The following is a 13920-nucleotide window of genomic DNA, read 5'->3' as shown; positions in this document are numbered from 1 at the left end:
CCAGGCAAGAGCTGGCTGGGGACTGAAGGAAATACGTAGGTCCATGTTGTGATGGTTTATAAAATGTTCTACTGAAGTTTGACAGGTGAAATGGTTTGATATTATGGTTTAAGTCATGGCATGACTGGATTTGATGGGGGAAGTTAACAAAATAGCTGAGCCAATTCTAACAGCTCATTGCCACCAAAAGGGGGAGGTCCTGCTCTTTCCCTCCTTCCCTATCACATACTTTTTCAGTTACTTGTGCAAGCCTTGCTACTTGTTACAGTGCTCCATAAATCACTTCAGCTCATCAGTCTGCAGCAAACTAATTCAGCAAAAAAAGCAAATCGTTTCCTGGTAGATTAATGAGATTATTTAGACCAGTGAAGGTCCTAGTTATCATGAGGGCCAGCACAGAAGAGACAGAGCCACAGGGTCAAATGCAGCAGAACTTTCTTATGTGGCTGGTTGGCAATTTGTTAGATTGGCTCAGTCATCTTGCATAGCACCCTTTTGACAGACTGGGGAGCAGAGCATGAGCTTTTTCCAGGGATCTTGGGAAAATGGTTTGAACTCCTTGTGATTCAGATCTCCATGTATGTAGGAAGAGTTATCTTTTTGCCGTTCATCTGTTTTGTCAATATTGAGCTCTGAGCTTTTCAGATGAAAAAGCTCATGTGCCTAGCATTTTTGGTAGAGTTGTCACCTGAGGTGCTCAGTGTTATTTTAACAATAAAACTGTTAGCATTTATTTGCCTTATACTGATTTAGATCATAATTTTCATTTATTGATGTCGGTTTCAAATTTAAAAAAATAAATACATTTTTAATACTTGAATGTTCACACTTGATCTCTGGGTCCTCCATCTTTCCTCCCTATCTACACTGAATCCTGAATAAAAATCTACATGTTGAATCCACTAATGTAAAAAAAAAGCCTGCAACAGTGGCATGCACCTTCAGAACGATACATGAATTGTGATGAAATTTAGCCATTGTTTTTCAAAACCCAAGGGCTTTTTTTTAACCTGGAAAAATACTTTGAGCTATGAAACAGTAGTTCAGTACAATTCTGACTTGACAGGGACCTTGTTGTCACTTGCAATACACAAAAAAAATTTAGTTTATCTGTATTTCCAGTCCACCTGGTTTAGCATTTCTGTATGTCATATATTAAAAGGATAATGCAGTAGCCTCACAAGACTAGAAAAAAACATTTTGAGTTTTATAAGTGGTTTTAGATTATTTTTTTAATGTGTCAAAATACATTCTGTTCTGTTACTAAATTTGCCTTTTTCCAAATTTTAAATAAAGAACTATTGTATCTTTTACTACAATGATCACTGTTAAAATGCTTCAGAAGTTCTGTGGCTTAAAGCTTGTTTTTTTTAGTTTCATTTTGAGGTTAGTGGGCTGGTGTTTCTCACTTTTGCCTATGAAGTCTCATTTTGATCCTAATGTCAGCAGCATTGAAATCATATCCTCTAAAAATATGACCATAACAAATACCTGTGAAGTATGACAGTAAATCTAGTTATTTCTACATGGTATATTATGGATTTGGGATTTTGTAGTATTAACAGTCGCTAGAAAAACCAGAAAGTACTAAGCTATATGCTATATGCCACCTTACTTTTAGACTTTTTAATGAAAATTCTCAGGACACTTCTTCAACGTGTCCCTCTGTCTTCTCTGTGAAGTGATGAATTTCTGTTCATCAACTTAAGAGCACTGCCTTCCTCAAGTAATCCTATTTGAAAAAGTAAGTTTAAGCTTTTCCTTTCCAATAAGAAACACAATATTCGTATTTCTTTTTTTTTTGTTTGTGAGTTCTTTTGATACTTGTTTTGTTTTGTCCTGTACTACCCCTAGGTTCCTTTGTGTGTTCGTTCTTTAAATTTTGAATTAGTTTGTGGTCAGTGTAGATCATCTGTACCTAAATGATTTATCTTTCCTCAGAGATCACCTTTCTGTATCAGATGTTCTGACCTTCTCTCATATTCCTTGTCTGCACTGTAGAGAAGCTACTTCTAATTTGAATTGTAAAGTGCTCATTTAGAGGTATACTTGTGTACAGCGAGTCTCTTCTTTCTCTAAGCTTTGAAACTGTACATGCTGTTGGAGTTTCAGGTGATTGTTGTGGGACCTGGATGCTGTCCCGGTTTTGCGGCTGGTCGGTTCTGTAAGGTACAAGTTGCAGTATTACTGGACAGAGAAGGTTTCCTGATTTTCAGTCCTTCCCACTCGCAACGAATGTGACTGAAACTTTGTTGTATGGAGGCGTTGGTGTCCAAGGAAGGAAAAGTCTGTTGAAGGCTCTTTCAAGAGCACAGCAAGCAATTTAGAGGGATACCATTGGGGGGAACAAACAAAAACTCTGCATTTGCCAGAGATAGGTCAGATAATATTTGCTTAGGATTCAAACAAGGCAACAGAGTACATTTTGTCTCCTTCCTTAGATATACTTTAGAGGCTTGAGGGGAACTAATCAATGTTGAAACAAATGTGGTGGCTTTCTGGTGACTGCCATATTTCTGAGAGCTAAGCACATCACCATGCGCTTTTCCTTCGAAGTATGGAAGATCTTTGTTGTAACGGAATATTTTAGCTGTATCTTCTATTACTGTATAGAGATTGCTACTCTTGGTGAATCCACAACACCATGAAGCCTGTTCACAAGTGGGATGAAAATAACTGTACTTTGCATGTCGAGGGTGCTGCCCTTCATGACATGGTGTTTATGTTCCTATCTATGTAATTTTCATTGGGAGGCCATAGAGCTACAGATCTCTAAGGAGATCGGATAGCCAAGTCATAAATAATGTACTCTCCTTCATGACTTTATTGTAAGATATTAAACTTATTAAGTAGATTAGATTTTTACATGAATAGTGTTAAAGAAATGACTTTAATTAAATGACTGTATAATACAAGCACTCTACAAATAGTTACAGCTTAATACAGGGTTATTAACCAAAATTTGCATGCATGAACATGCGGTTCTTTCAATATATTTTTATCGTGTTGAAGCAAGTAGGTGGAAAATTAAGATTTAGTTACTAAATACTCAAAATGAATTACACTTTGCTGTCTGGTTTCCATTGTACCTAAGGAAGTCACTTCTGACTCATTAGTGCTTCAGAAATGTCATGTCTTTAGAAACAAATAAATAAATAGAGAAGGCATCAAATTAGTGTTGTGGCTTTGTTTTGGGTTTTTTTTAATGAATTGTCCAGTTGCTAGTGGACTAGATAGGCCAGCTGTATTTGAGTAAGTGACATCTTTTAGTGTTAGATAGTGATATTAGTAAGTTAGTACAGTGTGCTAGTGTCAAATACCATTGCCAGAGTCTCAGCTTGAATGCTTCAAACTAGATAAATAAGTATCTGCAGAAGCTGTGGGTCCTTTGAAAAGCAATCTACTTTTAAAGCATCTAGATATAAATTTAGATAGACTAATGTTTGGTACCAGTTCTGAAAACACCCACCTTAACGTTTTATAATCAACCAGAAGAATATAATAGTGACAATGAGAAGAAACTATCACTCTGGGAAAAAAAAATAAAAAGAAAAGGTTAAGTATGATAGAATTTCCATAGTATTATTCATACAGTGTACCAACAAAAACTAAAATAAAACACTGATTTGGTCAGAGCATAACAGCAGAAGTTGGACTCTTCAGAAGAGTTTCAACTCTTTTGAAATAAGTGTTTCATGTTGTTTAAGATAAACATAAAAATGGTAAGCATTTTGGAAACTTTATCTTAATCACACAGGCAGGTAAATTGCTTACATTTGTAGTATTTGCTTACATTCCACTGTAGTGCCACAGAATTCTAAGACTAAGAAGCCTAAACAGGAATCGTAACACAATCTAAAATAAGGAAAATTAAAAATATATTCTCTACTGTAAAGCTTCACTTTTTGCAAACTCTTTAGCTTTACTTTTTTTCTCTAATTCTAGAATTGCTAAATGTTTCTATGACATAACCTTGTAAACTCTGTCTACATCCTGGTAAAATGTAACTTGGTTTTAAGTATGCAACCAAACTCTGTGGGTGAGCAGTGATTTTATTGTCTCAAGTTCAATAGTATACCTGTGTAAGTAATTCTGTCACTGCAGTCAAAGTATAATCAACTGAATTTATTACTATGTAAAATGGAAAAATACAAATTTAAATATGAAATTTAAGAATATGTCTTTAATATAGAAGTATTTTTATTTTATATACCATATTCCAGCTGTAGTGGAAAAGCAGACGTTTAATGTTTTCTTCGCCTCGGTCTTCAACACTGATGATGGCTCTGGGACCCCCAGAGCCCTGGGCTAGAGAGCCACGACTGTGAGAACGATAAACTCCCAACCAAATCCGAACTTCTGCAGGATTTGCTGCTCCAGCTGGATCCCTATAAGTCAATGGGGCCCGATGGGATTCATCTGAGGGTACTTAAAGAGTTGGCTGATGTCATAGGAAGACCTCTCTCAACGATTTTTCAATGCTCTTGGAAATCTGGAGAGGTCCCAGTTGACTGGAAGCTGCCAAACATTGTCCCAATCTTCAAGAAGGGCAACAGGGATGACCCCAGTAGCTACAGGCCTGTCAGTCTCACCTCTGTGCCTGGCAAAATTCTGGAGAAGATTATTCTGGGAATTACTGAAAAACACCTGAAAGACAACGCAGCCATTGGTCTCAACCAGCATGGGTTCACGAGGGGAAAGTCCTGCTTAACAAACTTAATTTCTTTCTATGACAAAGTTACCCACCTAGTTGACCAAGGGAAGCCAGTCAATGTAATCTTTTTGGATTTCAGTAAAGCTTTCAATACTCTCTCTCACAATATCCTCCTGGACAAGATGTCCAGCATACAGCTGGATAAACACATAATGCAATGGGTGAGCAACTAGCTGATGGGTTGGGCTCAAAGGGTTATAGTAAATGGGGTTACATCGGGCTGGTGACCAGTCACTGGTGGGGTTCCGCAGGGATCCATCTTAGGGCCAGTGTACTATCTAAGTTTGCCAATGACATGAAATTGGAAGGAGCTGTTGATGCTCTCGAGGGCAGAGAGGCCCTGCAGAGAGATCTAGACAAATTCGAGAGCTGGGCAATCACCAACTGTATGAAGTTTAACAAGGGCAAGTGCCGGATTTTGCACCTGGGACATGGCAACCCTGGATGTGCATACAGACTGGGGAACGAGAGGCTGCAGAGCAGCCCCATGGAGAGAGATCTGGGGTTCTGGTCGACGGCAAGTTGACCATGAGCCAACAGTGTGCCCTGGCAGCCAGGAGGGCCAACTGTGTCCTGGGGTGCATCAAGCACTGCATTGCTAGCCGGTCGAGGGAGGTGATTGTACCGCTCAACTCTGCACTGGTGTGGCCTCATCTTGAGTACTGTGTGCAGTTTTGGGCACTACAGTATAAAAAGGACATGAAGCTACTAGAGAGTGTCCAGAGGAGAACCACAAAGATGGTAAAGGGTTTAGAGGGGAAGCCGTGTGAGGAGCGGCTGAAGTCACTTGGTCTGTTCAGCCTGGAGGAGACTGAGGGGAGACCTCATCGTGGTCTACAGCTTCCTGACAAGGGGAAGAGGAGGGGCAGGTGCTGATCTCTTCTCCCTGGCGACCAATGATAGAACCTGAGGGCACAGCAGGAAGATATGCCAGGGGAGGTTTAGGCTGGACATTAGGAAAAGGTTCTTCACCCAGAGGGTGGCGGAGCACTGGAACAGGCTCCCCCGGGAGGCAGTCACAGTGCCAAGCCTGACAATATTCAAGAAGCATTTGGACAATGCCCTCAGCCATATGGTGTGATTTTTAGGGTTGTCGTGTGCAGGGACAGGAGTTGGACTTGATGATCCTTGTGGGTCCCTTCCAACTCAGGACATTCTATGATTCTATGATTAGGCATACTATATTACATAACACATTGTAGTCATTTTATAAGACTAACAAACCATCACATGATGAAACATCCAAAATCCGACATATTTTAATAAAATAAAAGGCTACAAAATAAGAGAGCAAGTCTTTTGACACTTTTAATAGAAAACCTGGTTTAGAAACAGTTTGTGCTCATAACGCAACTAGACGATTATTACTGCATTTCATTTATAGAAGGGCTCTGCCATCATTTGAGTGTTCCAGTTCTTTGAAGGCATCATTCCTTGTTTTTTCCCTTTAAAAGAGGAGAGTATACACACAAAAATAACTTCTTGTCTCTTGAAGAGCACCCAGATAGTGAGTCATGACTGTGGCTTCTGTGGAATATGGCAACGATGCTAAGATCTATGGATCTTTATTGCCTTTGGGCTGGTCGATGTTTGCTTTTGGAAATAGCAAGCTTTGACAGTAAGTTCCTGCTGTAATGTCTTACCTGAGATGTTTTGAGCCCAAATATATGTGCATATGCTCATACAATATTCAACAATAGTATTCTGACTGTTTTTCAGCTGCTGGCGCTGGCTACTATTCCAATATGCTATTATGTAAAGTATTTAGAAAATTTATCTTCAGTAGCTAAAATAGTAGATGACAAATTAAAAGCTAGTTAAAAAAAAACTCAGGTATTAAACACCGTTTTGGTCCTCACTGCATTATCAAAGAGGATGGCAAAGACCTTGGAACTCTGCATAAATGGCAAGGTGACAAGGCTAATTGGAAAATAATTAGTGTATGAAGAGAGGTGAAATACACTTGGTTGTATGATAGTGATGTGGAGGAGGCAAACAGAGAACGACTGTTCCCCGCTTCTCCCAATGTAAGAATTACAAGAAACCAAGGCCCATGATAACAAATGAAAGAAATGTGACGTCAGACACAAGTAATGGAACTTATTCCCACAGGATTCTGTAAGTGTCAGACACTAGAAAAAACAGTGAAAGCCTATGGAAATTACTTTTCGTGAAACAGTAGTCTGGTTTCAAATTTTGCCTGAGGTAGGTCCTAAATCCTGGTTGCTCAAATACAGGAGGATGAGCTGGAGAAGGCATTGTTAAGTACCTGTTCTGTTTTAATGATCTGTCCTCAAAAATTGCTGCTAGCTACTCCCATGAAATTTTGGTTCAACCTAGTACAAAAGATATGATTTTGAGAAGTGTTCAGTATATATGGTCATAGGAAAGTGAGTCTCTAGAATTGAAATATTTGTGTCATATGGAATAATTGGGCAGCTTTGTTTATAGAGAGTATTTATAAAGTAGCAGTATTTTAGTAGCTAGCTAGAAAGTAAGTTAGCTTTTCCAGCTGAAATAGGAGCTAAAAACGTATGAAACTGATAATTTAGAGAATTCTTTAAAACATGTATGTCATTTTTTTCATAACTGAGAAATAATTTATTTCTCCTGTTTAGCATTTATAAGTGCATTGCATCCGCTGTTCTAGATAATCACAGTTCTGTCAGATCGTTTTTCCTTGGAGTTCATTTCAAGCTTTGATTTCCTCTAAACCTCAAACAGTATTGACAGAAGGAGAAGTTGATGCATACCTTACCTTCAGATGGCGATGCGTTAGTCACGGAATGTTCTCTTGTGGAATCCAAACTGATCTGCTATCACACAGGTTAAACATCTATACTGTTCAACTCTGGGAGTATTTGATAAATAAATTGCTAAAATATTGCTGGGAAATGTGCATAGTATATTTATGAACACAGCTTTCACAGTAGCTACAGTGCTTTAGAATGAAAGTGATTTACTACACAATACTTTCAGTGTTTATTAATTTATTATGTATTGAGTATAAATGGTATTGTTGCTACCTTGCAGTTGATTGTGGAGAACACATCACTACTGAAGTGTTTGGCTTAGAACCGTAGAATATTATAAATTGGAAAGGACCCTGGAAGTCATCTGATCCAGTCCCCTGCTCAGAGGAGGACTAAGGTTGCTGAGGGCCACACACCCTTACATTTTGACTGTCCTTAAGGAGGGAGGTTCCAGAGCCTCTCTGAGCAACCCATTCCAATGTTCAACCACCCTCACCGTGGAAAAAAGTTCACTTGTATCTAATCAGAATGTCCCATGTTGCAGTTTGTATTCCTTTTTTGAAATGCGTCTTTTAATCATGCACTCCAAGAAGAGTCTGGCTTTACACTACCTATACCCCTCCTATTAGGCAGTTGCTGACAGCAATAAGGTCCCCCTTAGCTTCTCTTCTCTGGGCTGGACAAACCCAGCGCTTGCAGCCTCTCTTCGTATGCCATGTGCTACAGCTCTCTGATCATCTTGGTGACCTTTGCTGGATTCATCCAAGTAATTCATTGTCTGTCTTGTGCTGGAGAGCCCAAGAGTGGGCACGGTTCTCCAAATGTGGTAGCTCAAGCCCTGAATAGAGGGAAACAATCACTTTACTTGACCTGTTGGCTATGTAGTTTTCAAGAGTTGGAGTTGGAGCTAAAAGACCAGCTTCTACCTTATGAGTGAGCCTGATCTACAGCAGTGCTTAGAAAAGGTCTGACATACACAGGTTCTTGTAAACTTTCAAACTACATGTTTTTCTCGTAAGGTGAGTAGGTTTAAGTAGTAGGATTCAAAGATAGCATTTATGGTACAAAGCTATTTAAAAAAATGTTTTCATAAAATATTAGCTGTTCCAGTGTACAGAGTGCTGTTGCTGGTAATCAGTTGTCTGTTTCCTGATAATTAGGTGGAAAATTCTTATCTGATAAATTCTTTCTATATGTTGGTTCAGAGTATAATCACTTGCTTGTTATAATTGCTACTAAATGTATAGCTCAATAAAGTTTTCCTGTTATCTGCTATAATGCATGGCACAGATCTGTTTCAACTTGGGTAGTTACTGACCATAACAGATCTGAGGAAGGATGAAGAAATGAGGACAGAGTGGAGGGAAGTGAGAAAGTATTCTGTAATGTGATTAGTGACAACTTACCTAATTACCCTACTTGGAAAGCTGAGTCTTATCAGGTCTGCAGTAGTGATAAAAATCTAGGTAAATTAATTATCTAGTGGGAAGTTGCCCTTTCATTGATTTTCATATATGTATTTCAAGGAAAAGAAATACTCTTCTCTCTCTGTGGAAAATTTTTACCTAAAGTTCCAAATGTTCTGTGTGTTTGTTTTTTTCCAGAATACCTATCTCCTCCTTTTCTCAAGACAATATTTACGAAGTCCAGCCTCCAAGAGCTGATAGGAAATCAATAGAGATTTTTCATGCCCACATTCAGGCTGGAAGAGGCAATATGCAGCCACTGGGAAAAGATGACTTCCTCATGTACAGAGAGTACATTCGAAACAGATACCTGTAAATACAAGCTGGATTCTCCTGCCAAGTCTACTGTACTGATAGGTCATAAAAATAATTTTAGAAAGGAAACCTAGTTTGGTATTTTGCAGTAATAAACGTATTATCTAACATTTCTATTTATTATGCTTTACTATTATACATTTACACTATTGTGCTTTAGAGGAAACAAGTGATTTAATATCTGCTCTTCAGCTGAAAGTGAAAATGTATGTTAAGAGACTAAGTGTATAATCAGAGCACCTACAGTCACTGAAGAGTATGTAGCAATTTATGGCAATGAAATAGTGCATCTTTAGGTTTTATATTAATTTCTTACATTGTTATGTTTGCTAGCAAAGTTGAAGTGATTTGTACATAAGAATCGGAAAATAATACTTTTCTTCCTCTTTGTTTCATGATAGCAAACAATCTTTTTTTACAACAGAATGTTTTCTGATATTTCTTGAGATTTTTAGCAAACTGAGTGCTAAAATGACTGCTTGTAATTTACTGCTTTCTTACGCAAAAGGGAAAAATGTGTGGCTTATTTCAAAATCAAAATTTGCATCTAGACTAACAAACTTTGTAACCCTAATTTGTGTCAAAACTAATCTCACTGGTGCTAGCAGCTACAGAATCTGTGCCACAGGCAAGGTGAAAATGGGTTGTGACTAATTATCACGGGCTTCTAGTAGGAATCTGAGGTGAACCACTTAGTGACTGCATCTGCAAATGAAGGAATGCTCTCCACTTTACTAGGTTTAGACTCTTAAAGGGTGCAAAACCATCCTGTTATTTTTCTGTATGACAGGCATTATCCTTTTTGCAGCATACTTTTTCCATCCCTGTATTTGTGCTCCTGTGAGATGCTTTCAAGTTCAAGCCTACAGCCTCCCAAGAAATCTGTATCGGTAAGTGAGGTATAGAGACTGGATCAGCTGGGGTGGTCATGCAAGAGGAAGCAGTAGTTGGGTTAGGCAAGACTGAACATCATGCCCAGTGCTAGGTAAGAAGTGAAGAGGCAGCAGGTATCTGAAATAGGTTGTTTAATTTGGGCTTGTGATTAAAACGTTTCTCAAATTAAAAAAAAAAAAAGGGGGGGGGGAACCCTATTATTTGCAACTACAAGCTAAAATTCCCAGCACTGCTTTCTAGCCCTTTGCCTTGAAGAATACTGACAGCGTCAGCAGCGCCCTTGACAAATCATGTTGTTCCGCAAGCTTATACAGACCATATTTCAGGATTTTCTGGAATAACTGCACAACTGTTTTAGGAATGTCAGCCAACTGCATGTACTAGATGTAGAGAACATGTTCGTCTTCATAGTAAATTGCTTGCAGGCAGCTACCCCAGATTCTTCGCTGCATGCTGCAAACGTATTCCAAATATGTTTGCATATTTTATGCAGTAAGTTGACTTTTGTCAGTAATTCAATGAAAGAAAAGATGCAGTGGATAAAGGGAAAAGACAGAAGTTTCTTGTGATAGAAGTCTGTGTGTTTCAGGGAGTGACTTGTATGCAGTCAGTGAGAGAACATGGTACCTCAAGCTACTGAAAAATTCTGGTGTCCATTCTCTTTTGTTAATTGATTAATACTGTTTTGAGAGAAATGAATGTATTTTAGGAGATGTGAGAATGAAATGTCACTTTAGATAATACTTCATTGCAACTGTCAATGATTTTTTTTTTTTTCCCTCTGGAAAAAAAAAATGTACTGAATTCTTTTGTCCAATATGAAAAATAATTTGAAGGAATAAATGCTTGCTTTGGAAAAATGTAGAGCTGGAGTCTTTATCCTAATGAGGCAAATGCATGCTTTTCTTGCTGCACTTGAACTATTTCAAAGAATGTTTTCTAGACTGTCACAATCCTTATACTTTTGTTGTTCAGAGATACTGGTAGTTAAAAGTTGCTCTTGAAAGTGTGCCACTTAACCATAGGTAAGGCAAAAGATGATGCTTTCTTTTTCAATATCTAATGTTGTTGCAAAATACAGGAACTGTAATAATTTTACAGCTCTAAGAGAAAATATGTTCACACTTCAGCAATTCAAACACTCCTCAGGAAAAGAGGATTAAAGGGCTTTGCTTTTATGAGGTTTTGGGAGATGAATGACATCTCAGTCCATTCTCTGTAATATAATGCCAGGCTTTTCAGTGTCTCTGTAGATGTGTGCCATGACAGCCCTGTTGTGGCATCCCCTTGAATCTTTTAGTGTGTATAACTGCTGCTTGTTTCTCCTAGCTGCTTCTAGGGGTTTAAGCCCACGTGTATTACTTCATATGCTTGGGTATTAATATTCAGGTGATAGCTTGTATGGTCCACCATCAATGTACTCTTAGCAGCTGCTGAGAATACTTTAGGGTGCTAAAGTCAACTGTTCACTAGGTTTGTTTAAAAAAATAAAACAATGCAGAAACCAAGACTCCCAGCTTAACATTGCCTGAATGATAAGCTTTCAACAGTCTGAATAGATATGCTCTCTAATGTATGTAAAGGGTTAATTTAAAAAGAAAATACACTCATCACCCATGTAACAAGTTCAGTTGTATGAAGGACTCCAGAGATGCTGCCTCTGCATCTACCTACTTTATTCTGTTCTTGTGATAATAAGGTTCAGTTCTCAACCGTGTGAGAAGTTCTGAATAGATGCATATATTTCCCTTTCAGAAGCTGAGGAAAAAGTGTGTAAAATAAGTATAAACACAAAAAGAATGGGCTGTGTTGGCTCTGAAAATGTGCTGCTCTTTTTGACTCTTAAGTGCTAATGACAATTTTTAACATTCAGGAGGCACAGACGTGGGATTAGGACTCTGTCATTTCTGAGCCAGTGATTCTTTGATGCCAGTCCAACAGCTTAAGCTCTGTTCCGTGACCATCTTCAGACGGATACTTGTGCCCTTAGGAGCAGTTATTCCCCAACGCTGTCATTGGTAGTTTGCCCTCCTTGTGAGTTTTGCTTCCGCTTGCAAAGCCCACTGACTTTTTGTTCTCTCACTCCTTTCCAGAGAGACTCAGATGTGACCCTGAAATAGGATCCTTTTAATGTGCACACAGCTGCAGCTACCAGAGGGGAGAAAGTGAAAGAGCCGTATGTAGTTCTGGGATGATATTTGTGGTAGCTCTTTGTTTTGGTGTTGAGTTTTTGAGATTTTTGCACAGGATCTCAGGAAGGTTCTGCTGGCTCTCAAAGACTCAGGCCAGCCCTCACTTGTATAAACTCCAAAGTATGTGACCTGTCGGATAGTCATGTTTTACAGTGAGAGGAAATACCAGCTTCACTGCAGAGATCATTTCATCCTTCATAGGAGTTTCACCCTATCAGTACTCCCTGAATAATTACACATGCAAGTACAGTTCACTGAGGATAAAACGGTGCAGGTGCCATACTTCAATAGTTGCGCGAGTGTTATGTATAAAGTATTGTTCCGTTTTGCTGGCATAGATTGAATCAGATTGATCACCTGGAGCCTGATACGGAAAAGACATAATGTGCTTGGCTCCCAAATGCCTCCCTCTGTCTCCTATATATTTAGAAAATCTAATTAAAGTTGTCACTTTTGGTCGTGATTTAAAAGTAATATGGAACTAGTGCAATATGTTACAAAATATTAATGAAGAAAAAAATCATACATTGAAATTGCAGCCCTTGCAAATATTGATAATCAGCAGTTCCCTACTGGAGTTCTTAAATCTATATGCTACAAAGAAAACCGTTACAGCTGCTAATCTGTCTACTAGAATCAAGTAAAAGAGTGCTGAGAAAAGGCATGAAAAGCAATGTTTAACATTACTATATATTTCTAGAGGAGCAATACATGCTTCTTGCCATATCTGACCCACAGTTTGAATGTAATATTTAAATTCCATTCTTTTGAATACATTCATCTGTGAAGAATAAAGAGATAATGTAATAAAGGTAGGACAGGCAAGCAGCATGTAATGAACCGTCTTTGATGGCCTATTTGCATTTTCCTATTCTAGGTGTACCTGTGCTGCTGGCACTAAAGCCCGGTGTGGTTTTTAGGCATTACAGTAGCTGCAGAGTGTGCATTTGTGGTCATCTTCCCATTTTTAGCACGCAGCACGTACAAGACGGCGTGCACGCTGCAACCTCCAAATCCCCGTGACAACCCTAGGCCTTGAGAGAGCACTGTTGTTTTGTATTCCCTGACAGCTCAGGTACTTTTTTTTTTTCTTTTTTTTTTTTTTTAAAGGATTATCTTTTGTTATCCTATTTCCTTTCTTTTTCTTCTGATTTTTTGGTAGTTTGCTTGATTTCCCTTCCCCTTTCTTCTTCACCACCTGTGATTCAGAATCCTTTCTCTTACCAGCACTGTGCTACAAGTTGCAGTTTGCCCACTATATCGGTATTCTTTTGGAGCTTTCACTTCTTAAAGGAAAACTCTGTAAATTTTAATCCTTTTACTGAAAAACCTTAATGCTTTCTTCAGTAACCCATATCCCTCCTTTTAAAATGCAGGCTGTGCCATCATCTGCCCTGCCTGATTTCCGACCTCCTGTGGTGGCGACAGACGCGTGTGTTGTCTCTCTGGGGTTCTCTGTGTCTTGGTAACGTGTTCTTGAGAAGTGCTTGCTCTGCTTGGGTACAGGATGTTAGTGCTTGAGCAAATTGTAGACATCACTTAAAGTCTTTTCCGGTAGAGAAAGTCAAGCGCTGCTCTGATGAAGA

At 38.7% G+C, this 13920-nt stretch overlaps 1 protein-coding gene across 1 annotated transcript in view; it reads left to right on the top strand.

The window, feature by feature from the left end:
* Positions 1-10857, top strand: part of FIG4 (FIG4 phosphoinositide 5-phosphatase) — a 72957-nt gene extending 62100 nt beyond the window's left edge. The window contains exon 23 of the mRNA XM_082305561.1: positions 9072-10857. Within this exon, the coding sequence (XP_082161687.1) occupies positions 9072-9249 (178 nt within the window). The 3' untranslated portion in view covers positions 9250-10857. The remainder of the gene's footprint in view (positions 1-9071) is intronic.
* The last annotated feature ends 3063 nt before the right edge of the window (positions 10858-13920 follow it).

Source organism: Platalea leucorodia (assembly GCF_965183815.1).
Source record: "Platalea leucorodia genome assembly, chromosome: 3".
NCBI classification, from domain to species: Eukaryota; Metazoa; Chordata; class Aves; order Pelecaniformes; family Threskiornithidae; genus Platalea; species Platalea leucorodia.
The sequence above is the reverse complement of the archived record's forward strand: the minus strand, read 5'-3'. Positions and strand labels throughout refer to the sequence as shown.